General features: G+C 47.2%; 12 protein-coding genes across 12 annotated transcripts; 5 read left to right on the forward strand and 7 right to left on the reverse strand.

The window, feature by feature from the left end:
- The first annotated feature begins 43 nt into the window (after positions 1-43).
- F5147DRAFT_681131 (ribosomal RNA methyltransferase FtsJ domain-containing protein) lies at positions 44-1,083 on the forward strand. The gene is made up of 2 exons (XM_041436353.1): positions 44-774; positions 831-1,083. The coding sequence occupies exons 1-2, from the start codon at positions 110-112 to the stop codon at positions 982-984; spliced, it is 819 nt and encodes a 272-aa protein (XP_041295864.1). The 5' UTR covers positions 44-109; the 3' UTR covers positions 985-1,083.
- A 650-nt stretch (positions 1,084-1,733) lies between these two features.
- F5147DRAFT_47207 (histone-fold-containing protein) lies at positions 1,734-2,411 on the reverse strand. Its single transcript, XM_041429913.1, has 5 exons — positions 2,290-2,411; positions 2,177-2,237; positions 2,032-2,127; positions 1,941-1,981; positions 1,734-1,879 (listed from the first exon to the last, which is right to left on the reverse strand). Exons 1-5 carry the CDS (start codon positions 2,325-2,327, stop codon positions 1,804-1,806), a joined length of 312 nt encoding a protein of 103 aa, XP_041295865.1. The 5' UTR covers positions 2,328-2,411; the 3' UTR covers positions 1,734-1,803.
- A 182-nt stretch (positions 2,412-2,593) lies between these two features.
- F5147DRAFT_681134 (uncharacterized protein) lies at positions 2,594-3,744 on the reverse strand. Its single transcript, XM_041436354.1, has 3 exons — positions 3,306-3,744; positions 3,227-3,250; positions 2,594-3,175 (listed from the first exon to the last, which is right to left on the reverse strand). Exons 1-3 carry the CDS (start codon positions 3,657-3,659, stop codon positions 2,675-2,677), a joined length of 879 nt encoding a protein of 292 aa, XP_041295866.1. The 5' UTR covers positions 3,660-3,744; the 3' UTR covers positions 2,594-2,674.
- Positions 3,745-4,314: 570 nt separating this feature from the next.
- On the forward strand, positions 4,315-6,046 carry F5147DRAFT_681136 (uncharacterized protein). The gene is made up of 6 exons (XM_041436355.1): positions 4,315-4,579; positions 4,636-4,656; positions 4,713-4,793; positions 4,845-5,185; positions 5,242-5,853; positions 5,902-6,046. Exons 1-6 carry the CDS (start codon positions 4,456-4,458, stop codon positions 6,031-6,033), a joined length of 1,311 nt encoding a protein of 436 aa, XP_041295867.1. The 5' UTR covers positions 4,315-4,455; the 3' UTR covers positions 6,034-6,046.
- On the reverse strand, positions 6,047-7,998 carry F5147DRAFT_681140 (DnaJ-domain-containing protein). Its single transcript, XM_041436356.1, has 7 exons — positions 7,552-7,998; positions 7,109-7,497; positions 7,023-7,057; positions 6,868-6,975; positions 6,658-6,816; positions 6,466-6,610; positions 6,047-6,415 (listed from the first exon to the last, which is right to left on the reverse strand). Exons 1-7 carry the CDS (start codon positions 7,928-7,930, stop codon positions 6,191-6,193), a joined length of 1,440 nt encoding a protein of 479 aa, XP_041295868.1. The 5' UTR covers positions 7,931-7,998; the 3' UTR covers positions 6,047-6,190.
- Positions 7,999-8,352: 354 nt separating this feature from the next.
- Positions 8,353-10,325, reverse strand: F5147DRAFT_834969 (major facilitator superfamily domain-containing protein; the record flags this gene model as incomplete). Its single annotated transcript, XM_041443941.1, has 8 exons — positions 10,095-10,325; positions 9,889-10,027; positions 9,723-9,836; positions 9,464-9,667; positions 9,263-9,413; positions 9,057-9,206; positions 8,780-8,998; positions 8,353-8,725 (listed from the first exon to the last, which is right to left on the reverse strand). The coding sequence occupies exons 1-8, from the start codon at positions 10,284-10,286 to the stop codon at positions 8,353-8,355; spliced, it is 1,542 nt and encodes a 513-aa protein (XP_041295869.1). The 5' UTR covers positions 10,287-10,325.
- Positions 10,326-13,259: 2,934 nt separating this feature from the next.
- F5147DRAFT_788947 (major facilitator superfamily domain-containing protein) lies at positions 13,260-15,285 on the reverse strand (the record flags this gene model as incomplete). The annotated part of the gene is made up of 8 exons (XM_041443006.1): positions 13,260-13,632; positions 13,686-13,904; positions 13,963-14,112; positions 14,169-14,319; positions 14,370-14,573; positions 14,629-14,742; positions 14,795-14,902; positions 14,952-15,285. 8 exons carry the CDS (start codon positions 15,283-15,285, stop codon positions 13,260-13,262), a joined length of 1,653 nt encoding a protein of 550 aa, XP_041295870.1.
- Positions 15,286-17,806: 2,521 nt separating this feature from the next.
- F5147DRAFT_681176 (cytochrome b5-like heme/steroid binding domain-containing protein) lies at positions 17,807-18,826 on the forward strand. Its single transcript, XM_041436357.1, has 5 exons — positions 17,807-18,209; positions 18,265-18,333; positions 18,387-18,447; positions 18,504-18,517; positions 18,571-18,826. Exons 1-5 carry the CDS (start codon positions 17,918-17,920, stop codon positions 18,636-18,638), a joined length of 504 nt encoding a protein of 167 aa, XP_041295871.1. The 5' UTR covers positions 17,807-17,917; the 3' UTR covers positions 18,639-18,826.
- Positions 18,827-18,861: 35 nt separating this feature from the next.
- On the forward strand, positions 18,862-20,008 carry F5147DRAFT_47404 (Sld5-domain-containing protein). The gene is made up of 6 exons (XM_041429915.1): positions 18,862-19,186; positions 19,246-19,380; positions 19,433-19,515; positions 19,567-19,670; positions 19,729-19,801; positions 19,851-20,008. Exons 1-6 carry the CDS (start codon positions 18,917-18,919, stop codon positions 19,945-19,947), a joined length of 762 nt encoding a protein of 253 aa, XP_041295872.1. The 5' UTR covers positions 18,862-18,916; the 3' UTR covers positions 19,948-20,008.
- On the reverse strand, positions 19,903-20,956 carry F5147DRAFT_47400 (histone-fold-containing protein). The gene is made up of 4 exons (XM_041429914.1): positions 20,795-20,956; positions 20,659-20,731; positions 20,486-20,579; positions 19,903-20,433 (listed from the first exon to the last, which is right to left on the reverse strand). Exons 1-4 carry the CDS (start codon positions 20,828-20,830, stop codon positions 20,070-20,072), a joined length of 567 nt encoding a protein of 188 aa, XP_041295873.1. The 5' UTR covers positions 20,831-20,956; the 3' UTR covers positions 19,903-20,069.
- Positions 20,957-21,300: 344 nt separating this feature from the next.
- F5147DRAFT_681183 (uncharacterized protein) lies at positions 21,301-23,083 on the reverse strand. The gene is made up of 6 exons (XM_041436358.1): positions 22,241-23,083; positions 22,111-22,186; positions 21,923-22,020; positions 21,838-21,862; positions 21,571-21,787; positions 21,301-21,516 (listed from the first exon to the last, which is right to left on the reverse strand). Exons 1-6 carry the CDS (start codon positions 22,688-22,690, stop codon positions 21,489-21,491), a joined length of 894 nt encoding a protein of 297 aa, XP_041295874.1. The 5' UTR covers positions 22,691-23,083; the 3' UTR covers positions 21,301-21,488.
- Positions 23,084-24,672: 1,589 nt separating this feature from the next.
- Positions 24,673-26,215, forward strand: F5147DRAFT_681188 (DNA-directed RNA polymerase). The gene is made up of 6 exons (XM_041436359.1): positions 24,673-24,832; positions 24,893-25,000; positions 25,055-25,184; positions 25,238-25,543; positions 25,601-25,843; positions 25,897-26,215. Exons 1-6 carry the CDS (start codon positions 24,698-24,700, stop codon positions 26,034-26,036), a joined length of 1,062 nt encoding a protein of 353 aa, XP_041295875.1. The 5' UTR covers positions 24,673-24,697; the 3' UTR covers positions 26,037-26,215.
- Positions 26,216-26,247: the final 32 nt, after the last annotated feature.

The raw sequence follows: 26,247 nt of genomic DNA on the forward strand, positions 1-26,247 counted from the left end.
TGCCAGAGCCGTGATGCATTGATGTTTGGTTCTAAGGGTTTTGACAAACAACCACTTCTCGATCGTGTACAAACGGATTTTTTGCGGATCTTTCATTTTTGGATTTCTGATGTCGTTCCGCCCGACGCTTCCTTTGCACAAGAAGTCGAGCACAGCATGGCTAGCACGACAATCCCGTGACCCTTTTGTCAAAGCGCGCCTCTCCTCACCATCATCCTATCGTTCACGCGCTGCCTACAAGCTCATCGAGCTCAATAACAAGTGGGGGTGCTTCCTCTCACGTCCTAGCCTGCGCAGTGTCGTGGACCTTGGTGCAGCTCCAGGCGGCTGGAGCCAGGTTGTCGCGGAAAACTTTGGGTGGACTCATGAAGCGGCAGACAACGCAGAAGACTTCGGGTTACGCGAAGAAACGAAGGTGCAGAAACGCGGTTCCTGGAGCACCGAACCTATGAACAAGACTACCAGGCGAGGAAAAATTGTTGCACTAGATCTGCTACCGATTATGCCAATACCAGGCGTGCAGACGCTGCAGATGGACTTTCTAGCTCCGGGTTCGGCGCGTATCGTACGGGATGCGCTGAAGAGTCCACGAAATCCTGAGGGTACAGCGGATATCGTGTTGAGTGATATGGCTGCGAATTTTTCGGGAAGTAAAATACGAGACTCACAAATGAGTTTGGACATCTGTCATGCGGTCTTCGATTTTGCAAAAGGTGCATTGACTGTTAGGACAGTAGATGAACGAGGGAAGGCGTCCTGCGGCGGGATACTGCTGTATGTCCTTCGTTGTCCGGAAGACGAGCCGCTCGTATCTGACATATTTATTCTAGGTTGAAGCATTTTGCTCATCCATTACTGCAAGAGTTCAGAAAGGAACATCTAGAACCTAACTTCCACCTCGTACATTATATCAAACCGGAGTCAAGCCGGGCTGACTCTGCAGAAGGTTACTGGCTGTGTCGCGGTTGGCTGGGTAGGACTTAATCGGTATCCTTGGGCAGGCAAACCCGCTTTCGACACTAACATTATTACGCTCTATCGGTCCTTTATCACAAGTCAGGTACATGGGCACGTATTTGTATACTGTACAAGTACCGCAACTCTGTTCAGTCCATGGGGCCGAATATCAATATCTCTTGCACTCGATTCACTACTTGCAAATTCCTTTACTCCCACACAAAGTCCCTTGTGTTCCTCGAACTACAGTTTCTCATTGCAAGACAAGCTCCATAATCGAACTGACACTTTTACTAACTCACATCTAAACTAATAAACTATGCAGGCGACTCGCAGCCAACAGTACCCACCATTAAGACTCACGCCCGCACATTTCGCACTAAGCCGTTTGAAAGTAAGTCAGGACTCAGCAGCATCGTTGATGCCGGAGACATGACGGATATCGATGAGTTCTATGGGCATCGAACGTCGACACTGGAGTGCAGGAGCACTCGAATGATGGTCACAGTGGAGCCTCAAAGGGGCTCAAGTGGAGCGCGCACATGGCGTCGACACCATATTGCAAATCGCTCCGTCCTTACAATATGTAGATGCAGGCGACTCGCAGTCAACAGTACACTTCACCAGTTAGTTTGCATACTTCTGGTCACTGTCTAATACATGGCATGAGTGCTTCTGTGACAAGAATAGTGTACATCATATTGTAGACCTAGCGAGTAACATTGAGCTGCAGTAACATATCACGCAAATCCTACACCAGAAACGAGCGCTATCGTTGATCACCACCAGCTGGTAACTCCTGCTCAACAAATCGAAACTGCACAAGTAAGAATAAATATAAAAGGCTTATGCCCCAAAGCCGTAGAGCGTGCGACCGGAGCGCTTAAGAGCATACACAACATCAAGCGCCGTCACGGTTTTCCTGACAAATAGCCAACCGTCAGCGTGAGAACTAACACTGGCCACAGCAGTTAGATCCTTACCTTTTGGCGTGCTCAGTGTATGTAACCGAGTCACGAATAACCTACAAGGAGTCAGCTGACGGCTCCGCAGCCAGTAGTCGGGGTGACTCACGTTCTCAAGGAAGATCTTCAAAACACCACGAGTCTCTTCATAGATGAGGCCCGAGATACGTTTCACACCTCCACGGCGGGCAAGACGACGAATAGCCTGCGGAATATCAGACAAGTGTTGGCTGTGCATCACAGCAAGGACATACAGGCTTGGTAATACCCTGGATGTTGTCACGCAAAATCTTGCGGTGACGCTTGGCACCGCCCCTACACAAGCTCAGTTAGATATCACTCGCAAAGAAATATCGTTGATACTTACTTTCCGAGACCCTTTCCACCTTTGCCGCGTCCAGACATTATAGTTTATGGTATGTGTGCGTGGTGTGTTAGATGAATAGAAGATGATCGCACTTGGTGGTGGTAGTGGTAAGAGGGTGAATAACGCGACTTCTTTGTTGATTGGCGTGTTTATATGTAGGTACCGGTCACGTGACCTCATCATGCTGTACTGTCTTTATACTATGTAGTTTCCTTGGGCCTGTGGCCTAAGCACAGACCACCTTGAAAACTCGAAGTGCACGCCCCTACAATGTCCGGTGCTTATTAGGCCCAACCACGGACCATTTTGAGCACAAAGACTCGAAGTGATGGATTCAAACGAAGCCTCTACGATAATTACAGAGAGATCTCAATGAGTTGACTGCCTAGGCTTTTATACACAACCCCCGCGTCTGCCATGGCCACTTCCTTTCATTCGAGTTGGTCACCTTGCTGATTGGATATGGTGGATACGTGAATGTGACTACATCACTGATAGGTCGTTCGACAGACTCAGGGGTGTAACAGGCCACCGTGACAGTCGCAGTATTTTTCGGAAGACGTAGTGGGGTGCAGAAAACCGAAGACATGGCGCGTGTCACCTGCCGAACCAGCGGCTGGTTTGAAACCCGTAGGATCCGTCTCCGGTTTGAGTCTTGAACCAGAGCTTCTTCTTCCTGTGTTTCACTCATACGATACTCCGAGTTGATTTTTCGGATCTCCTTGTCGTGAAAGTGGACTGCCTCATCGCTGGCGGTGTACAGCTTGATGCGGGACACTAATCGACGGATATGACGCGTGCGAGTAGTGCTTGTCGCGGAATCGAGGTGTATGTTTGAGTCTTCACGAGTCAGAGGGGCTATACATGACGCCAATGATACAGCAGACTACGTCTTATCAGATGATTAGATCGCCCGAGGTATGGAGAAATATATTACCAGTTGCAACTCCAGGGACTGTGACTGTGACGGATGCTGTCAGATCTGAGGTCCCAGAAGAACAGGATATGGTGCTTACTGAGGAGATGTTCCGAAAGGTTCCATCACCAAAATAATTTTCTCTGTTTCCCTCGTTGATTGATACATCGGCTTCCAACCTCTCCGAGCCAGTCTGAGTATGTGAGCTCCTGTTTGTATTCTTGTCTTTGGCCATTTGACAGTTATGTTTCTTGAAGTACCTGTATGCGTTGAGGGCGAGCTGGATAAAAACGATCACAATGAATAGCGTTGCATTCAAGGGCGTTTTGAAAAGAGCGAGCGAGCCTTTGAACCAGCGCGGCAGGAAGCGCTCAAAGGATGTTGAGAGGGTGACCGTGTGCACAAAGAGGCGTCCCGCGCGTTTGGTTTGAAATGCAGAAATGACTGTAAGCATAATGCTGAATTGTGAAAGATTATTTTGTACCGATATATGTGGGTAGGATGTATAGCGGGCAGTCCTACGGGGGAGTGGGAGAAAGGTCGAAGTTAAGCGTCAGTTACATAATTTGCGACTTGAACGCGCCATGATCACGTGCCCGTTAACTTTGGTCCGAATTCTCGATCCACCGCGAGCTTCAAGTCTTCTCATTTACTATCAGCTTTCATCATGATTTACCACGATCTGCAAAAAAAATGCGACGCGATCTTCTAGGTTCTCGATTTATCTACACTATCAATTCAAAATATTCAAAACATAGATTTTGAAGTGGCTGAGGCTTAGTATGTTCACTTCCGAGTCAAGCCCTCAACTCACTCTGATTCATAATTTTATCGTCTACGCTCCAAGCTAAGCAACAACACATCGACGAAAATTTAAATATAATATTGTATGAGTGAGGCGTTAACGTTTTAACCATTGAATCTTTCACCTTTCTCTCCGCCGCGTTATTAACCCTCATAACCGCTACGTGCGTTGTTGATGAGTGGCACCCGGATCTGTATATGTAGAAGAGACGTATATTTCCCCGTATAAACAGGCATATGAATAAAGTTTGAAATCCGGCAATCATAGTTTCTGCTATTTTTCTATGTGTGAATGGGGATCATGCAAGGAGTGTTGTTATCGCAGGGATTGAATCGAATCGCTGCCACATTAGGCAAAAGCGGCAGTGACTGACCAGTACAAGTTGTGAGTCATATATTGACTCACATTCACTTGAACTAACACTCAAACCCTCGACATCACCGGCATGGCGTCGACGTTGGACGTAGAGGCAAAGTATGACTTGATCACGAGGAGGGTGCAAGAGGTTCTGGGCGGTGACTTGATCAAGGCTATTCTCGCAGAAGGCAGACTGCCAAAGGCTTACTGGGGTACGCCCGCTCATTTCTGATCGAATATTCAAACTGATCCTCCATGCGTTGACTAGGTACCGCACCGACTGGACGGCGTACGTATAATATTCTTGGCAGGCCAAATCAAGCCGATAACTAAGATGCTCTCTAGCACACATCGGTTACTTCGTCCCATTGACCAAAATCGCTGATTTCTTGAGAGCTGGTGTGGAGGTCAAGATCTTACTTGCTGGTACGTCAAACAACTTCATGCAAGAAATAGTTACTGAATAAGATTCAATAGATGTACACGCTTTCCTCGACAACCTAAAGGCTCCCTTAGAACTTGTCGCACATCGGACAAAATACTACGAATTTATCCTTCGCACCGTCTTCACCTCATTAGGGATACCCACATCAAAATTAATATTCGTTCAAGGCTCAGATTACCAGCTCACTCGCGAGTACAACCTCGATAACTACAGATTATGCGCAACCGTGACAGAGCATGATGCAAAGAAGGCTGGCGCCGAAGTTGTAAAACAAGTCGAGAGTCCACTTATCAGTGGTTTGCTTTACCCTGGTTTGCAGGCTCTTGATGAGCAGTACCTTGGCGTTGACTTCCAGTTTGGTGGGATTGATCAGGTGTGTGCATCTGCGAATCAGATAATGGACTACCGATTGACGTCTCCTGGCTGCAGCGTAAAATCTTCACATTCGCAGAACTCTATCTTCCTCGATTAGGCTATGCCAAACGTGCTCACCTCATGAACTCCATGGTTCCAGGTCTCATGGGGGGTAAGATGTCATCTTCGGATCCAGATTCGAAGATAGACTTCCTTGACCCTCCCGAAGCTGTCAAGCGCAAAATCAAGAAAGCTTTCTGCGAGGAGGGAAATATCACAGAGAATGGACTTCTCGCGTTCATTAAAGCTGTTCTCATACCGATAAGTCAGCTTCGCATCGAGCGTCGGAAGGGAGAGACAGGCGTGGACAGTGAAGAAGGCCAGGGTGCCATTGGCGACCAAAATCCATTTGTAGACGATGACGCACCGGAGGGGACGATGTTTACCATCAGACGAGAGGGCAAATTCGGTGGCCCTCCAAGTCATTACAAGGATTATCAGGAACTGGAGGATGATTTTGCAGCGAAAAAGGTTCACCCTGGTGATCTCAAGACAGCTGTAAACAAGGCGATTGATAGCTTATTGGCGCCGATTCGGAAGGCTTTTGCTGAGTCTCCAGAGTGGCAACAAATAGAGAAATTGGCATACCCAGATCCAAATGCGAAACCGGAACCTAAGAAGAAAAAGGTTAGTTGTCTCTCTCGATTCAATACCCATACTGAGCGTTTATGCTAGGAAAAGGTGTACCATCCGCCTCCGCCGGGGAAAGGCAAGAATGCCCAGGTAACCAAAACCCCTGCCGAATCTAGTGAACCGCCGCCACCTGTCGGCACAGATACTCAACCGGGCGCTGCTGGCGAGCTCTAGGATAATTTTAATTAGCCATGAGTATGAGAAGTACGACACAAGGAATGTATGATTGACATGGATATGCACGAAGTGAGAAGAGTGATTAGGTGAGTGTGAGTAAGTTATGAGTAAGATGCATTGTTTGGTATAGCGAAACGAATGCAGAGGGAGCGAATCAAGAACGTTGGCGGTCTTTTTCTCGACTGCTCTTTGTGTCTATCCTCACGTATTCACTTTCGTCTGGATGTCCATCTACGTCCTTTCTCGTAGCCACGTATGACTCTCCGAGAATCTGCATCGCAACAGCCCGCATCTGGGCTTTAGAGCGGGATATTGTCGGGTCCTCGAGCACGCGATCACAAGTTTCGCGCAATACAGACTCGATTTCAAGTTTCGTTCCCTAACAGTGTCGTCAAACGTGTCAATGGGATCGAATAGAAAATGAAGAACCTTGAAAAGGGCCTGAATGCCTTTCTCAGCAGCCTGCTCTTCCAGTTTCTTCTTCTCCTCCGGAGTGAGATTTCCAGCTTTTTCCGCTGCTGCGATTTGATCAAAGACGCTTTTCAACTCGATTGCCGATCGCAGTGTTGACACACTACCTAATGTCAATCTGAGAAAGTGTCAACAATTCTCGGTACTTACGTTTCGCTGAATACGTGGTATTTCCCTTGGACATTGTGGAACCAACCACCGACTCCCAAAAATGTCTGATTCGTAGCAAGATAATGCTTTGCTTTTGAGACATATACGAAGCCTATGGCCTGCAAAAGCTCGACACCATAAGACTCCTTCTTTAGATCCCTAGAAAGATAATTTCAGCGAGTACAACATGTATGTGCATGATATACGCACTCCGCTTCAAGCTGGCAGATAGTGCGCCAGCTATTTGTAACATCAGGGTCATATGGACTTGTTGCGGACTCGGTAAATATGCTTAGTTTCCGCCCGAGGTTCTCCACGCTGCAAAAGCCGTTAATGTCACAGAGTCGCAGATTATGAAATCTTACAGTTTCTGGACTCGTTCTGCACGAGCTGCTGCTTTCTAAGAACACTGTTGTGAGATTTTTGTGAAACGGAAAAAGAAATGGAGTACCTCTGCCGCCAATTTCTTCTCTTTTTCCTCCTTTCGAGCCTTCTCTTCTTCACTCAGGATCTCCTTACCCTTTGCATCACGCTTCACATCCTTATTGTCTTCGTCCTCGTTTTCTTCCACCTCTTGTAGGGCAGCTTTCATATCCTTTGCAAGACTGATCTGGCCAATTATTGGCGCAAACCTCTCTCCACCGAACATCGCCCCAAAGATTTCCTCCGGGTCAACGAAACCTCCTTCGGGCTGACTCTCCTTGGGACCGAACTCGTTATATTTCTTGCGGAGCTCTGGGTCAGATAGTGTCTGATACGCAATGGCAATCTCCTTGAACCTTTCCTCTGCGTGCGGGTCATCGCGATTCTTGTCAGGATGATGCTTTATTGCAAGTCGTCCTTGATAAGCAGGTAAGTGAGAAGTCTATCATCATCAATCGAAGTATGTCGTACGGTATGATTTCTTGATATCATCTGTGCTTGCATCTATGGGAACACCTAGAAGGTCATAGTACCCTGTTTCCAAAGGTTTCTCCTGCGTGCCGATCTTACGACTTTTCTTGACATTTGAAGGTGGAGTACTTCCAGAACCCATCGAATTGTGTGGAAACGTTGAGCTCGACATAGTGGAGTAGCCAGGTGGTAGTTGCGTAGGATAGAACGCATGTGTATAGGTTGATTGGCACTTAAAGCAACGGACGCGCAACAATGTACCTTGTGCCGGAGTAGGAGACGGCACTGGAAACTCAACCTGAACGTTACAGTGCTCGCACTGAGAGCGTATGTGGGGGGTATACTGTCGTGACGACTGGATTGGATATGCAGAACTCATTGTCGTCGTTCAGAGACTGGCGCAAGGGTCGAAGGGAGCTGCGTCTCAGGCTGGCTGAAAGTAGTAACCAAGTACCAGCCCTGAAAGGAAATTATACTAGTCACCCATTTTCATCCAAACAGCATCCAACCCGGTCAAACCAAGTTCGGCGTCAAATCCTATCTGTGATCTGATCAGTACATCAATTGTATGTCTCTCACACATGTGCAATACGGTCTACTGATATACCCATGGTCAGATGGGTAGCGGGTCTAACAAAAAATACGGCATGAAGTCTACCCTACCTCTAATAATGAAATAAAAAACACATCTACCCTGCAGGTCGTCACAGTGTGGTCGCTAATGGGATAATATAATAGTAAAAAAGAAATGTGTCATCAACGGAAATGGTCGTCTAAATGAACAGTCACATCAAAAAGAACCTACACCGGCAGATTCGCTAGGTCAGCTTTTTCGATCATGGTCACGTTCGCGTCGTTAAGCTTTTTGTCAGAGTCCGTGCTCCGTCGAGCAGGATTTCCGGGGTCGCCGTGGTCTGGTTGGGGTGTGTGGTCCGTGCTGCGGTCATAGAATATTGATACTGAAATGAACTGAATAGAGACAACTGTCAAGAGGAACCAAAATACTGCGGCTCGTCCTTTATACTCATGTGAGCCCCCATGGATGGCCTCCACGGATGTCTCTATTGAGCTGACACCAGCGAGGCCAATCGCTGATCCAAATTGAAGACCGCCGTTAAAGATGGCACCAACTGTGCCTGCCATGGACGAAGGTGCGGCTTGAAATATAGCAATGCTGTAATTACAGTGATTGGAACGTGTTAATGAAACCACTACAATTTGGACTTACTTTGTGTGCGTATACGTCAGCATGACCCCTGCGCTCCCTAGAGAAAAAGCTGGGAATATGTATGGCCAATAGTCCTCAGGTTTTCCCCCACCAAGCGCCAGCAATAAGGTCGCGACCATGCAAAAAGACATGCCTGTCAGAATAATCCATTTCGGACTGATGATCCGAGACAGCGATCCGGTGAAACTCATAACGAAGGCTGCGACGCCGATCGGGAGCCTGGTAAGTAAAAACAGTCTGAGTGACGAGAAACATGGAGTGACAGTCGAGGCCTTACATGTGTACAGCCGATGATACTGCCGACCACTCAAATACGTTTTGCCACAGGGTGCTAAAAATCATAAGCACTGTGAACCACCAAAGGAGTGGCAAGAGCGCAACGGCAAAAAGAATCGAGAAATTGTTGTAGAACCATGTCCGAGGTGGTCTGGCACAAGATCAGACAATGATCGGTGGTAGGTACAAGCATCCCTGATGACATACATTGCAGCTGTGTCCACATGTATGCGTGTTTCCCAATAGAAAAACCCGATCACCATCAAGATTGATATGATCAACGGGACAAGCACTTCTGCAGATGCCCAGCCATCAGTGGAGCCGGATGTCACAGCGAAGATGAACAGAATTAGGGCAACTAAACAGAGCTCGTGAGGGATGCGAAGTGGAGCATGCTGAAAATCATACCAGTTAGAATGGTCACGCCGAGTAAGTCAAGGCTTTTCCATTTCGCTGCTCCAGGCTCAACATTGTCTTTGGTGTTTGAAATTTCTGGCGGTATGATGAAGACACATGCCAGAGCCGCTGGCACAGCCACGCTAGCTATAAACCAGAACACCCAATGGTAAGATGCCCATTGCACCAACATTGCACCAATTATGAGACCGAGGACTGATGAGGAAACCATGAAGCTAGTCATGGACAATCAGCTAGGCGAAATTCTCACCGTTAGCGACGCCGCCGCAGCCTCCAAATATCGCTATTGCGCGAGCTTGTTCAAGCGGTTCTGGAAATACATTGACCAGGAGCGTTAAAGCAGAGGGGATTGTCATCGAGGAAGCTGAGAAGCGATCTTCGTCAGCCAAAACCGTCAGACCGGCGGGAATGTTTACCTATTCCAGTCAACGCTCTGAGAACGATGAGCGGAATAGTATCATGGACAAATCCAGCGCACAACGAGATGATACCAAGACCGGATACACCCCCAACGAACGCAATTTCTGCAAGCCCATTAATGTCACTATCTGACAGGTATGACATAATACTAACTTGGGTTATATACGTCGCTAATGCGGCCACTCTAAACAATGCGTTCAAGTTGAAGTGCAAGGTCAAAATCAATAGGATGAGCACGCACGATGAGCAGAAAAGATGCGAAGGTCAACTGGAATGCACTCATGATCCAAGTGGATTGACTTTCAGTCATACCCATGGATACCTCGAGTACAGGGACTGCGGAGAAGAGAGCTGAGTTACTGAAGCCATCTAAGAATTGGGCGAGACAGAACATAAACAGTAAAGTTAGTCTGCGAGTAAAGGAAAGTTTTTTAGGTTCATGATGAGCTGGCGTTTCAGCAGAGGAGAGAGGCGTGAGTGGCAGCATCTAAACAAGATACTGCAGTTTATCAGTTTAGGAACGACCAGCTGATGGAGGAGAGGTTGGGAAACCCTCTGTCAAAATGGATGAATGGCTTCATATTATAAGAGGTATCTCCATGACCAACGTTTAGACACACTGTGAACACCAGCGAAGATCTCGATTGTGTGCTCTCAGCCTCTACTCATGTGAGCACATGAATTCATGTGTAAGTAGTATGAGCTTACTATCTTTTGGACCCTTGTGTATTGAGGGAAGTCGGACATACGACTCGCATGTTTGACTTACGGTGGGTCTCCCGGACATCCTTGCACCATCACGGGAAACTTGTATACCCGACTATCATAATGTAGATTATGTAGGTTCGGCTACACAAACGGGACTCAAGCACAGATTTATTGCATTGATTAGTGTAGGTTACTGTGTCTTTAGTATGTACCATACTATTCAAGCATTTGTTCCCTCGTCGCATTATCAACGTCACAAAAACAAGCACGAGTACTTTGCCTCAGCAGAATAAATTCAGCCCCAAGATTGTGACGCTCAGATTCTTGATACCATTTCGTATGTACAAGACAACTTTGCGTTCCAAACCGCACGGCTAGCCTTAGGGTGAAGGGAAAATCACTCAGCCTTTAGGGGTGGGTTTGCAAGAGGGTGGCACGAGTCTTACCCGAACTTACATTTTAGATATGTTAAATCCCGCAGTGAAGGCCCAGACCAATTGGACGTGGACTCTCAGTTCCGTTGGGAATGAAGAGACAGGAATATTAGTGGCTGTCGGTAGTGCTGGGTGTTGCAGGCAATTCGCAACTTGGCAAATTTCTCAAAGCACTGCAAGGTGACACAAGTTAATTGTAAACACCATTAGAAGACTCATCAGCGCGTCCACATACCACTGTGTAAGGTGTGATCATGACGTTATCGTCAACAGGCCGCAACTCTCGGTGGAAAGCCTCGCTCCAAATCATAATCTTAACCCTCCAACGCTTCATTTCCGTTAACTGCATTCCGCTAGGTCAGGGACTTGTAGTCAGGAGGTGTTGCAGATAGTCAGGGGCCCATCAAAGGTGTCAGAGGTCCTGTCGTATGTTGTTCGTCGTGCACCAACTTTCATGCATGCATGGCGTCTTGCCCACGTTCTAGTAGCGCAGATGCTGCGTCGACCTCATCAAGTGATATAGATTCTGGACCTGCAAGATCATCGTCAACATTCTAAGTCTAAGGTGCACAAAACTGGCTTGTAGATCGGCGACATCAATGCTTCAAGTTGTGTCTTACAATTGCGAATGTAGTTTTGGAATTAACCTGGGTGCAAAAACCATCTGGACCTAGTGTTTACAGATTTGTTGTTGGCCTTCCAAATCTTGCCACAGATTCAATGAAGTCAAAACTTCCATTAATCTTCGTCACCTTCAAGTTATGGCCATCCATAGTAGCATGAGTCGATGTGACTTGGAGCAACTCACCTCCTTATCTGTAGAGTAGAAATAATTATCAATTATGCTATGAATAGACAAACATTTACGATTGCACAATGCCTGCCGCTGCACTCGCGGACACCCTGAGAACCTGCGTGACAATACTGTCACGTGTGACAACGTGCGTTTTCCATCTTGACTTGTTCCTAGTACTACCTAGTAAGTACACCGCATGAATTAACAATGCTTTTATTTTTGTTTAGCCGGGAATGCTGCAGCCATGAGGACGGTCTTCTCGGGACCCAAGGCGTTTTGAAGTATACACTATGATCTAGTACCATATCGGCGAGGGAACCCGGCCGCCGCCACGAGTTTACGAAGTTGGAGAACTCCTAGTCATAACGTATTCACAACTCCTCGTCACTGGTGCGACTGCCACCGCCACCGACCACGGTCCGACTTTAATTGATTGGCCTCATGCACGACGAACCTGTCGAAATATTGCGCGAGTGTTTTAGTTCCAAATGTCATACTCCAGTGCAAACGCCTTGTGCTGACCGTGTCAACAGCTCATAGCCTATTCCGACGATCGAAATTTGTTCTGTGGGATTTCTCTTTTGGATTACCTCCTTTTTGTGCATTACTACAACGTTAAGTAAATTGTTGCTGCGAGTCCGAGTCGGCCGCCACATAGTTTGACAATATGATTTCAGGTCACATTATCCAACGACTACCTTGTTCACGCCCGCTGTTCTTGATTGTTTATAAGAAACTGTGGATGCATCAGCAAGAGCAAAGGGAAAGTGCAATTGCACCGATCACGCATCACTAGAGCGCTATGGTTGCACTGTTTAATGCATCGATATGACACGAACCTGTGATCGTCTTTTGGTGCTCTTACAATAGAACAGTCGGTACGCACCCCTCTCTTCGCTTGTTGATGCATCTCCTCTCGCGCTTGCTCATATATCAGCCACCTCCAGGTCGATGTACTGTGATGCATGATGCGTCTCACCCACCCTCGCTTTCTCCCGCCCACCTAACTGTTGTTCAAACGATGCAACAAATTTAAGCAGCACATTCTGATACCAACTCTCGCTACATATGTATTGGATGTGTATCTACCTTATAACAAAGGTTCATGTATCCGAATACATGTCTTGCTGAGTGACGAGTAAATGGTGGTCAAACGTGTCCACCAGTGTCAAGATGAGTTAGCCCAGCTCGCCCCAGCCCTGGGAAATGGGCATCCATCAATATATATATTTACAATATAACAGTCCACTGATATTCCCATGGCCAGATGGGTAGCGGGTACATTATATAAAAAATACAGTATGAAGTTTACCCTACCCCAATAATGAAATTAAAAACACATTTATTCTGCAAGTCGACGAACAAGAAAGTAGTAAAATACATCATCAATGGAGATTGTTGTCTAAAGTAACAGTCACCAAGAAAGAACCTACACCGGCAGATACGTTAGCTCAGTTTGTTCGATCGTGGTCGCGTTCGCGTCGCTAAGCTTTTCGTCAGAGTCCGTGCTCCGTCGGACAGGATTTCTGGGGTTGCCGTGATCTGGTTGGGGTGCGTGGTCCGCACTGCGGTCATAGAATATCAACAGTGAAATGAATTGGATAGAGACAATCGTAAAGAGGAACCAAAATGCTGCGGCTCGTCCTTTATACTCGTGTGAGCCCCCGTGGATGGCTTCCACGGATGTCTCTATTGAGCTGACACCAGCGAGGCCAATCGCTGATCCGAATTCCAGAGCACCGTTAAAGATGGCACCAACTGTGCCTGCCATGGACGAAGGTGCGGTTTGAAAAATAGCAATACTGTAATTACAGCAATCAGAACGTGTTATAAAACCACGATAATTTGGACTTACTTTGCGTGCGTAAATGCCAGCATGACCCCTGCGCTCCCTAGAGAAAAAGCTGGGAATATGTATGGCCAATAGTCCTCAGGTTTCCCCCCGCCAAGCGCCAGCAATACGGTCGCGACCATGCAAAAAGATAGGCCTGTCAGAATAATCCATTTCGGACTGAAGATCCGAGACAGCGATCCGGTGAAACTCATGATGAAAGCTGTGATACCGATCGGGAGCCTGGTAAGTTGAAACAGTCTAAATGACGGGAAACATAGAGTGACAGTGAAAACCTTACATGTGTACAGCCGATGATATTGCCGACCACTCAAATGCGTTTTGCCACAGGGTCATAAAGATCATGAACACTGCGGTCCACCAAAGGAATGGCAAGAGCGCGACGGCAAAAAGAATCGAGAAATTGGGGTAAAACCATGTCCGGGGTGGTCTAGTACAAGGTCAGCCAATGATCGGTGGTAGGTGCAAGCATCCCTGATAGCATACATTGCAGCTGTGTCCACAGGTATGCGTGTTTCCCAATAGAAGAACCCGATCATCATCAAGATTGATATGATTAGCGGGGCAAGCACTCCTGCAGATGCCCAACCATCAGTAGAGCCGGATGTCACAGCGAAGATGAACAAAATCAAGGCAACTATCGGAGCTCGTGAGGGATGCGAAGTGGAGCATGCTGAAAATTCATACCAGTTAGGATGGTCACGCCGAGTAAGTCGAGGCTTTTCCATTTCGCTACTCCAGGCTCAACATTGTTTTTAGTGTTTGAAATTTCTGGCGGTATGATGAAGACACACGCCAGAGCCGTTGGCACAGCCACGATGGCCATAAACCAGAACACCCAATGGTAAGATGCCCATTGGACAAACATTGCACCAATCATGAGACCAAGGGCTATGGAACGGAACCATGAAGTTAGTCATGGTAATCAGGTAGGGGAAACTCTCACAGTTAGAAATGCAGGCGCAGCCTCCAAATACCCCTATTGCGTGAGCTTGTTCGAGCGGCTCGGGAAATACTTTGACCAGGAGTGCCAAGGCCGAGGGGACTGTCATCGAAGAAGCTGAGAAGCGATCTTTGTCAGCCAAAGCCATCAGACCGACGGAAATTTTTACCTATTCCAACCAGCGCTCTGAGAACGATGATCGGAATGGTATCACTAACAAATCCGGCGCACAGCGAGATGACACCAAAAAAAGATACACCCCCAACAAACGCAATTTCTGGGAGCCCGTCAATGTCACTATCTGAAAAGTACAGCATAGTACTAACTTGGGTTGTACACGTCGCTAATGCGGCCGCTCTGAGCAATACGTTCAGGTTGAAGTGTAAAATCAGAATCAATGGGATGGACACGCACAATAAGCAGAAAAGATGCAAAGGTCAACTGGTATGCACTCATGGTCCAGGTGTATTGACTTTCAGTCATACCCATGGATGTCTCGAGTGCAGGGATTGCGGAGAGGAGAGCTGAGTTATTGACGGTATCTAGGAACTGAGCAAGACAGAACATAAACAGTAAAATTAGTTTGCGCGTAAGAGAAAGTTTTTTGGGTTCATGATGAACTGGCGTTTCAGCGGTGGAGAGAGGCTGCAGTGGCGGCATTGCGCCTAAAAATTATAAACAAGATACTACGGTTTGCAAATTCAGGAGCGACCGGCTGATGAAGGGGAGGTTGGAAACCCTCTTTGTCAAAATGACTTCACATTATAAGAGGCATCTCCATCCACATGATCAACGTGAGTCAGACGCATCACACGTCTCAACACCAGCGAAGATCTCGATTATGTGCAGAGCTTTTAGATGGGTCATCACCGTCACATTCCTCCGAGGGTTTGTGAAAGCATCATGGCTCCTTGGAGTAAGCTTCGACCCAATCAACTGAATTGAGATCTTCCATTGTTGGCCTGGTTATCCGTACCCCCGTTCCACGCTTCCCGCATAAGAACAACAAAGGGAAATGTGTCACTCGCGGCGAGTGATAAGGAAGGAAGGCGGTTGCATTGTGCAACGCACGAAAGGTTACGATCTGATCTGGACTCTCCGAACAGATGGCTAGGCCAGCCAGTGTGCTCAATAGCAGTGTCAACACGGCGCGGATCTGTCGAAGCATGATATTCCGGTTAGGTCCAATCTTTTTTGATGAAAACGACCATCTACGACCACTTACTCTATGAATTCGGTGAGATTCACATATGCAATGAATCTGATTAACCTAGTAGTAAATGTGAGAATGCACTCTACCGGATTCTGCCAGCACATCTGCCGGGCAGAACCGGTTTGGCAGAACCCTGGCAGAATATTAATGGCGCAACAGTTTGTCCTCGGACCGTGACAAGTGTGTCAGAATTATCCAAATCTTTTTGACAAGTTTGTTGAATTCCTGGCTAGTGACTCATAAGTACGTCCTATGAGCAAAATTCCTAATAATGCTTTTATTTCTGTTCAGTCGAGAATGCTGTAGCCACGAGGACGGTCTTCTTCTCGGGGTCCAAGGAAGCTCCTGTACCCTTTTCCAGGGTACAGGTCTAGGAAAATAAATGTCCGTCGATTCGGTCATGGCAGTTCCACTGTCCGACAACCTTTTTTGGACCATAGAGGTTTGTCAAGCTCACCATCTTTTCGTTGTGTTCTCTTGTTATCTTTAAATTGTTCTTCGTCAACGTGTAAAATACTCGCCTGTTCGGAAGACCCATACCACAAAACAGCGGAAGCATTCGCGATTAGGAGGGTCTCATCCAGGGCATGAGCTAGGACCTGCAGAGATGCCAAGGAAAGCGACGTGGTGTGCTGTGTACTACCAACGCAGGCGCAGTGCACATAGTCACGGTGCCCTTGCGCGATGGCGGATCTGAATTAAACAATCTTAGCAATCTTGAAGTTATGTATCGGTGGACCAGCTCGGGCCCAGACTTGTTTACCTCGTTGCCTGCATGGTTTCGGAAGACGTATAACGTGCGCTCCAAGAGTCCGGTTCTTGTGCACGACTGCGGATACACTTTCTTTAGAGAGCATCCGAAGGTGTACAGTCCACCCTGACCGGCAACATGTCGGTATTCGAGTAAACAAGCACGCGGTTGTCGATTGAAAGGAAGACATCCCATGCACATTAGAGGAGTCGGTCGCGCCGAGTTCTAGGCTCAAGGATTTCTTCAAAGCGCAGGACAGGTAAACAAGTGGCAATTCATAGTGCGACGAGCCTCAAAGTTGTCTAGTTAGTCTCTTTTCTTTTCTTTGCAAGTTCTCGGCTGTTCATACCTACTTGACGCTCGTCTTCACTCACTGGAGCTGCGCAATTGCGCCCATCCTACAATTCCATAGAACTACGTGACCGCACGATCCATCGTGTGCTTGTCCCGGCGGGTAGACAGCTGCGAACCATCAGTCCGCGACTGTATCTCGAAGCTAAGACCAATATTCATACAGTGTGCTGGTGAAATAAGTGAGGATAGGGTTCAAAAATTAGTGCGGAAACCGTTCCATTCGGGATACTATGATCGAAGAAAATGACGATAACGATAAGAGCGGTTAGTGGAAGTTGAGAAGCACGACGGACAACGAAGTGTTGTATTGGGACTTCAAACCAACGCAGACTTTGGGAGATACGACTATAACGCGCCAGGACATGTCCATCATAGAATGGTGCCTCAGAGGGCAACAAGAAAGAGACCATCTCTTATATGCTAGTATCAGCTTAACAAAACTTGCAAATTTGAGTTCGATACCTGAAATTTGAAACTGCAAGAACACGAAGCTCAGGCTTCCCCTAGCTCACAGCTCGCTTGTCTAGATCCAGAAAGCCCATAAGAGATAACGGGAAAGATGGCAACAGAAAGGGGTGGGTGACAAGGGCGAAAAGAGAACAGTGTGGTGGCCGCTTTTGCCTAACTTCTGGTATGCCTCCTAGCTGCTGCTTGGCTGTTGGTGTCTTTGCTGTCTGTGTGATTATAGGCGCTAGTGTCTGAGGCTTCTGCCCATCCGCGTCGATTCTGTAGCCATGAGGATGGCCTTCTCGGGACCCAAGGTTTTTTCTTTTTCATATAAAAAGAAGTATGTATACTATTGAGTATGCTGAACCGGAATGGGAACTTTGTGGCCGCATGTCGCCATGAATTTACGAATATTAATTAGAGAAGCCACGTCACCGTCTGTAGTGACTTCAAGCGCCGAGCGGGTTCGTCCGCAAGCCGGCGCCGCACTATGTAAGTTATTGCATTGAACCACCACCGACGTCGTCATGGCGTACACTCTTGACTTCAGTACCCCCGTCAATTCAGCTCTCCTCATTTACATTCTCTACTCCGTGCAGAAGATTGTTTTCCCTTCCACATCCACACCTAAAACAATCCCAAGCGAATTCAAGCATGGTTACTCATGGATGCCCAAGGAACACCCTCCCACTGTATTGTTCAAGACATATACCCCGAAGACATTGGAACCATTCGACGGCAAGAACGGAGGTAGAATTTTACTCGCCATCAACGGTATCGTGTTCGACGTAACAGCGGGGAGGAACTTTTATGGGCCAGGTACATCTGCTTGCCTCGTCAATTCATTAAATCAGGACTGAGGCATACTCTATAGATGGCATGTATGGTAATTTTGCAGGTCGTGACGCATCTCGTGGCATGGCCAAGCAGTCCTTCGATTTGGGTGGGTGAACTATTGGACACTCCTTACATGACACCTAATTTATATGCCGTCAGAAATGCTAACGGCGGTTGACCAACCTCTTGACAAGCTCCAGGATCTCCGACCAGACGAAATGTAAGGGCTTGTTTGCTTTCATCTTTGCATTGCTTATAGCATTACCGATTGCTTAGCGAGAACATGAAAGGTGAGGTTGAACTAGTTGCTTCAATAGCGACATTCACTCATATCGAGACACAGGATGGATTGACCACTTCTCAAATAAATATATCATTTGCGGAAAGCTTGTTGATAATGATGCTGCGTGATTGAATTCTGCATCATGTCGTGGGCATCTCTCGCGTTGAATCCGTTTAAAGTGGATCATGTACTTGCAGCGTCAACGAGTCTATGCCATTTTGCTGTTCCTGCTTTCGTATTGTACATATCTATGTACTATAGTGTCGAGATTGTTTATGTTACACATGTATGGATTTTGATAACGACATTACCGAAACGCGATCGGGTGATGACTGCGTTAACGCCGTTTATTGATCGCGAACGACGCACAACTCTTGCAGAACCAAGATCCCATAACACCTGATTCATGGACGTCGACGACGATGACTTTTTCACGAACCTCGACCGACCCGGCGGTGCTGCTAACAATAATACCTTTCAGGAGCGACTTCGACGAGCCTCACGAGATGACGACGGTGCAGAAATACCAGATGCACCTCCCTTCATGTTCGAGGAAGAGGAAGAAACGCCACTACAGCAACTCATAAGACATTGGATGAACGAGCGGCACTCGCCTGATATTCTCCCAAATGAAGGAGAATTATTGGCAGGACTGCTTGACCACATCAGGAGTCAGGTTGGTGAGCCATGTCGTGACCTTGGAATGACCAACAGACAAATCTGACTCTGATGTAGTCTGAGACTGTGCAGCTCCTTCGCACAGACCCCTCATCCTCTGAGGAGGAGCACTTTCGCATCGTGCTCGTTCAGACGGAGGTAGAACGAGTCAAATTCATAGTGAGGTCATACCTCCGCACCCGTCTATTCAAGGTCATTTCCTCCTTTCCAGTCCCTTTTTAAGATACTACATCATGTATTACAGATCGAGAAGTTTGCTCGGTATATCATGACCAACCCTCAAGTCCAGCAGCAACTCTCAGAAAGTGAAGTCGAGCACGCGCGTCGGTATGTTGTGGCCCTCTTACGAAGTAGCATGGTGGTTAATCATGTCCCCAGGTTTGCCCGTTTGACTGATCAACATTTCTACCATTCGGTTCTGCAGAGTTTGCCAGAGACCCAGCAGACCCTTGATGATCAACCTCCTTTTGTACCTTCTATGGGTATGGAAGTCAACGTTTCACCGAGAAGAGTGGTACTCACAATCACAATCGCATCTAGTTACTGAACCAGACAAGGGTCGTGCAGTATTTGTACTTGCTCGACAGGACTGTCCACCAGTGCGGCTGCCAGAGTATGTTGCTGAATATTGACCGATGTCGATTTCTCTAATCAGACTACAGTGGGACCGCATTAGATATGCGGAAAGGACATATATCTTTGACCCTGTATTCGGTGGTGGAGCAATTGGTTGCTCGAGGAGAGGCAGAACTTGTGTAGGTCCTAGATTATGTTGTACAGTACAACTTGTCAGATATGATGGACGAAGGGATATGGGATATGATGAGAATGATAAATATCACAAAGCTGTTACAGCGCACACTTCACACCGAACACCTTTGTCACCGCGGTACGTATGGCATGTCATCCTCGCCATCATCACTCCGTCGGTGCCGGGGACGAGACGATGACTCTTCACGTGCATCATCTTCGTCTTCCATTCGAGGATCTCCTTCCTCAGACTTTACTTCTCCCATCGTCTCTTCTGGCGCACCCTCCATGTCAACATCCTCTTTCTTTTTCCGCCGCCTCTTTGGGCCATCCCCAGATGCCACTCCGTTTTTCTTCGCTTTGCTCCTCTTTCGCTTCGCGTTTTCTGCCGCCTCAGCTTGTAGGTCAATGGTACCGCCCGCTGAAGGGTCAGGTACAGATTCAACGATTTCCTTTAAGAAATCCAACATCTCTGTTGTTTCGATCGCATGCTTTCTGTGTATATGTATTCACGACAAGATCGCGGTCAAAGTAGCAATAAACGCACAAGTGATAAGCTTCAACCTTCTTTGCCCCCCGTTCAACCGTGACTTTAGCCGCCTCCTCCACAATCATAGCCAAGAACAATTCCAATGCTTTCGCTATCGGGCGTCAAAAGTTGATATTAGAAGCAAAGACACATTCATGAGATAAGAGATAAATAGGTGTACGAAGACATACAAATGACCACTGGCGTAGCTTGCGCAACCTTCCCGACTTCCTCATCTTTCTGCATAATCTTCTTGATTCGTGCCTGTCCTCGAACATATGAGTTAGTTACGACTCGGTAATTAAGCGCTTGGTCGCAGGAACTCACAACGGGAAACTTTGTCTGTTTGTTCTTGGTCTTCATCTTGGATATTTCGACGAACTATGGAAATGCTGCTCATTGTTCACCGCACCCCCAACTCTAACTTATTACCAGAAGAGGATCACGTGCACAGAGGGCAGTATCACGTGTGCTCAACGCGCCACGAAGTCACAATCATGGGTGAAGCTTTGAAGATCGACGGCTTGCCGGCCGACCGGTCTAACCTGAATACGATGTTGGGTAATGGAAATCAAAGCTGTCATATGCTCCGGGGACCGGTAAGCACAGCACTAGTACTTACTTCCACCGTTCACATGGTAGGATCAGATAAAAATAAGGCATCACTCTCCACATGTTAAGGCTTAAGCATACAATGACCCGTGTATCAATTAGGAAAAGTGGCTGCTGCCCTAACGCCACTTGTGGTCCCTCGCTCCTTTGAGAAAACTAAATATTATTTGCATCACAAAGGCAGCGGTCTAGCATCTTATCCGAACTTGTGAGAAATCGTATACCAGAACAATTGGTGTATTATCGAACAAGTAGCGACTTACAATCATATCGTATCTAGAAGAGCGTAGTATGTATCATGAGAGAACCGCTAAAGTGAAGTGATAATCACTCGGAGATTGGTATTGGACAAAATGAACGGTGAGGGACCTCGTAGAATGTGTGTTATAGGAACCTAGAACAATTGTATTCACACTGGCGGAGAAAGTTTTCGCTGCCTAGAGCGGATCGTCAGCCATAGCCCGAGTAACGAAAACACAACATGACCCTACCCGTCAGCATTTCCGAGAAGTTCTTCGAACCTTCTTCTAAGATGGTCTAACTGAGCATCCAGCTCAGGTGTCCCATACTCGTGCCCTTTGTCCATATCAAAAGCTGAACAGTCTCTCAAGAAATGATCCAGGTCCTTAACACGAGTTATGGATAGCTCTGGTTCATTTGATCCCCGTGTACGAGCGAGGTAGGAAGCAACCAATGTCGTCATGCCGCCTGGAGTGTATTAGTTTTCAGGATCTGATTTGGAAGACCATAATACACACCAAGAATAGATATGCCAATCGAAGTCTAGTTCAATGACCTCGGGGTCAGTTTGTCATAAACCCTTATGGAGTTCTTTGAACTAACCTGTCTACCCGTTAAAGATGCCGAAATACCGGTAGTGAGTGCCCCAAGGGCTACTTGCAACCCTATCGCAATGTTCAATGCAAGGCCTGTAACTCGTGCTTCATAGAAGGGAATATTGTCAGAACACAAGGAGACATCCAAGCCAGAATATCGAACTGAAAAGGTGTTATTTAACCTTTTCGACTAACCTTTTGCGGCGTATTGCTCCCTCTCAGTCTTCGCATTAGCAATGGTTGGGGCGAGCCGAAATCCGATCGTGTGCCGCTGTGAGGTCAGGATCAGGATTAATGGCGGTACAAAAATGCTAGCAACACAAACATGAGGTTTATCTTCAATTTCGGGCACTATCCAGCCTATGCCTGATCCATTGGGACGACCATGGCCCGTAGCTGAGCGACGCGACGGTCCACGCCTGATTTGTCCATCCCTCAGGCCATTTCTTGCAACCGGAGGAGGTTGAGAAATGTCAAATTCTGGATATCGACCATAAGCTGGTGTCCGTCCTGGTGATTGTCCCTCTGAACTGCCAATGAGGGGCTTATCAGACGCCACAAAATCCTGACTCTGCGGACGATCTCCCGCTGACTCTGAACTACCAAGAGGGGGCTTCTCAGTGGCCGCGAATTGACTGTGCGGACTAATTGCTCTGTCTACACGTTCGGGTTCCACGGACGGCGAGGGTTCTTGGACTTCGGATTGAGAAGGGTGTGCCTGAGACTGGGAGGACTGTCCAGTAGGAATGGGAGGGAAGTCATGATCGGGATTCATGGTGTTTCCACGACGCGGATGTCAGGAGGTCGGGTGACCTCGTCCAAAGCCAGTTCACCAGACTCCAGTTGGAAAGCTTTATACCGAGAATTGAGTAAAGTTGAACCGAGAACCCACGCTTCATCCTTGCAGTTACCAAAACCATCGTCGGTTCGATAAGTCTTTAATTCCGCGTATTGTTGTAGGGACTGTTCGGTACGGCCGCTATCGTGTCTATTGAAATAAGGCACGGTCACGGTAGTACTACGGTGCAGTCCGGTTAAGTATCGTTGCCAGGGATTTCTTGGCGTCAAAATCAGAGTTCTTGAAGTGCCACATGAAGGCGCTAGATAATGTTTGAGTTATACTTAGCGATTTACCCTCGAAGGTTCCGGTTAACGTTGATCAATGTCGATACCCTGCAAAGGATGCTATTATGTAATGGCTCCTTTGGAGTCGTAAAGCTTCTGTATCAGTGACTTACTAGTACGTGCACAAATGCTATGGAACGTCATTGGAAAGTACTGTGGCGCCTGACCCTGTAGAAGAAAGCTCCACTGATTCAAGTTCATAATCGGCAAAAGACCTCAAACTCAAACTTTACATAAATGCGGCACTGATCAAGTCGAACAACCAATATTAGTTAAAGGCATCATCCGCCTTGGCCGGCACATGTTTATAGCCTTGTCGCGAACTTCTTATCTGCAGACATCCATCATACGGTCTCCTATCACGCTGTCACGATGCGCGTTATGTCTATTCACGTGAAGCACACAAGCAGCTGACTGGTGACATTGACTTTGGTCGTCTAGAAAATCATGGTGTGTCACTGTATCCATGTCAGTAACCAGTGTCTGCTGATTCTGTCGAGATCCTGGTAGGTTAATACAATGTACCTCAGCTGAAATCTGAACATTCCGCTGGAACTACCTGATTAACGAACTCTAATTCTTTCCAGTTTCGAATTCTCGTAACGCATCCGCTATTAGGCGCTCCAATGGCGTTCTATTTTGGTCTATTATTTCCGGGCACTGGAGAACACCCGGACACAGGAGTGCTTTACGCCCACCAGTCGGGCTAGACTCAAGAAACTAAGTTTTCTACGCATACTGCCAGTGTGGCCCTTCACCAAATATCACTAGCAGCTGATGCGGCGGCCCAACTCAGATCCGCGAGTACATGTGACTATCCTCGCTAGAAGACGAGCCTTTCGCTCCGATACCGTGGTGCGACCGTGACTCCGGTATGTGTACCCAGGTTGCTCCGATCATGGCAGCGGCATCCTGAGCCTCGTATGAAAAAGCTCACTATCGCGGTGGTCTTTCGAGTCGGAACTTGACGTCTGACTTTGTCTCCCTTATTTGATCCTCCCGTCCTAATGGCTCCTGATCGTTTGGCAACAGTGCAGCCTAAATATTACAGATCAAATTTTCTGCGCATGCAGAGGGCACTAGTAAGCTCACATCAGTTATGTCGGAAGGCAGGTACTACTATGAAGCCCAAAGCCTCCGCCAGAAGGTTCCGAAAATCCACGTGATGGCAGAAATCATTACGAAAACTCGAATCACTTTATCCTTTCGGAAGTTGAAGAGACAGCCGGATTTTGTTGACGCGAGTCGATCGAATCATGCATGTACGTTGAAGAGAACCTGGTTGCGAGTGAGCTTTTTGTTTGATAATAAAAGGGCTATACTAGCATGATCTAGCTCTAGTGCACAAAATCAAGGAACCCAGGCTATACTATTTGTGCATGATATAACTAGCATTGTACATGCATATTTTTACTGTCGCGTGCCCTTAGTTATATCACAGACAAAAATTTGGCCTGAATGCCTAGGATGTTTGGCGATACATATTCATCCCTCGTCCGCTGTTGGTATCGCAAAAATTACCAAAATTAGTATACCCCTAGGGCGTGGGAAGTTCCCACAGGAGGGGGAGGGGTCTGTGAGGGGTCTTGTTAAACGGTGTAAGGTGGCCTTATGTACATTTTTTCCCGAGCGGGTACCTCTTGCATCTACTAAAAGTATGCCAGTAACCACATATGACCCCAGAAAACACGTCGGGGTTCACGCAGAACGTGTTTCCCATGTTTCCAGCACTAACTTTCCTGGACACTACCCAAATGAAGACCACTCATGGGACCTCGAGAGATTCAGGAAGGTGCGTCTCGGCTCTAAAGCTCGATCTGTATTCGATTGATCCATGGTCACGCAAGGATAGGGACTAACCGTCAAAATAGAAAGATTATCGAACCGCACCATTGAATTTGACCTTGTAGGCGTGGATGCATCCATCGCAAATGCTTTCAGGAGAATATTGATCGCCGAGGCAAGTCTGAATTAGTTTTTCAGTCGCGGCGTGATCATGTCTGACATACTCTAGGTTCCGACGATCTGCGTCGAAAGAGTTTACGTTTGGGATAACACGTCAGTTGTCGTCGATGAAGTGCTTGCGCAGCGGATAGGCCTCGTGCCTCTGAACATCGATCCGGCCCTCATGGATATGAAACAAAGCTAGTTTTAAAATTTTCCATGGATGTTTCTTTCATGCTAACGCCTTTGACAGGTGCAAATGATCAGGCTACTGACCGCAATACACTCGTGTTTCGATTACAAGTTGCCTGCGAGCGTCGGAAGAACGCGCCAAAAGATACCACAGACTCAAGCAAGCTGTATATCAATCATGAAGTCCTGTCCTCGCATTTTAAATGGATTCCACAAGGAGAGCAAGAGATCGTTATGGCAGACAATCCCCCCGCACCTACGAATTTAAACATCGTGCTGACGAAACTACGACCTGGGCAAGAAATTGACATGGAGCTACATGCTGTCAAGGGAGTAGGGAAAGATCACGCAAAATTCTGTCCAGTTGGTGAGTTTCCACTTCGAAGCAACAGCAGCAGCCGGATGTCTAACCTCCAAGTAATAGCGACGGCGTCATATCGTCTACTACCATTGGTGATTTTGAACCCAGAAAAGCCTGTACCTCCAGAGCTTGTAGAAAAATTTCAAAAATGCTTCTCGTCGGGTGTCATTCGAATAGATCCTCGAACGAAAGCTGTCAGCGTGGACAGTAAGAAAACACGGAACGAGACGATGAGCAGAGAAGTATACAGACATCCAGAGTTTGAAGGATGCGTTCAACTTGCTCGAGTTCGAGATCATTTCTTATGTATGTATCTTCTCCTGTCACACACATGCGTTTCGACTGATATCCCTGCATAGTTAACATAGAGTCTGAAGGATTTTATCCTCCACAACGTCTACTTCCAGAAGCAATTGCTGTCATGCGAGCCAAGATTGCTACTATCAAGCGTGCTACGGAAACGCTACTGAATAGTGGTGATGGCCTAGGTGACTGTTGAGATGGCAGGTGCTTAGCTACGTATAGCAGCGCTGGGAAGCGCCAGTCCCCGACTTCAACTTCGGAGTTCAACAAATGACGGTGGATTGGTAGCAAACAGTCTATCGATAGTACAACAAACAATCGAGTATACGTATGTACATCACACACAATTCAAACGCAGCACTACAAATTTCACAACAGTATTCGAGTCAGGCTAATCATCAGTCAGC

This window comes from Suillus discolor (assembly GCF_016758755.1).
Source record: "Suillus discolor strain FC423 chromosome Unknown F5147scaffold_12, whole genome shotgun sequence".
Classification (NCBI taxonomy): domain Eukaryota; kingdom Fungi; phylum Basidiomycota; class Agaricomycetes; order Boletales; family Suillaceae; genus Suillus; species Suillus discolor.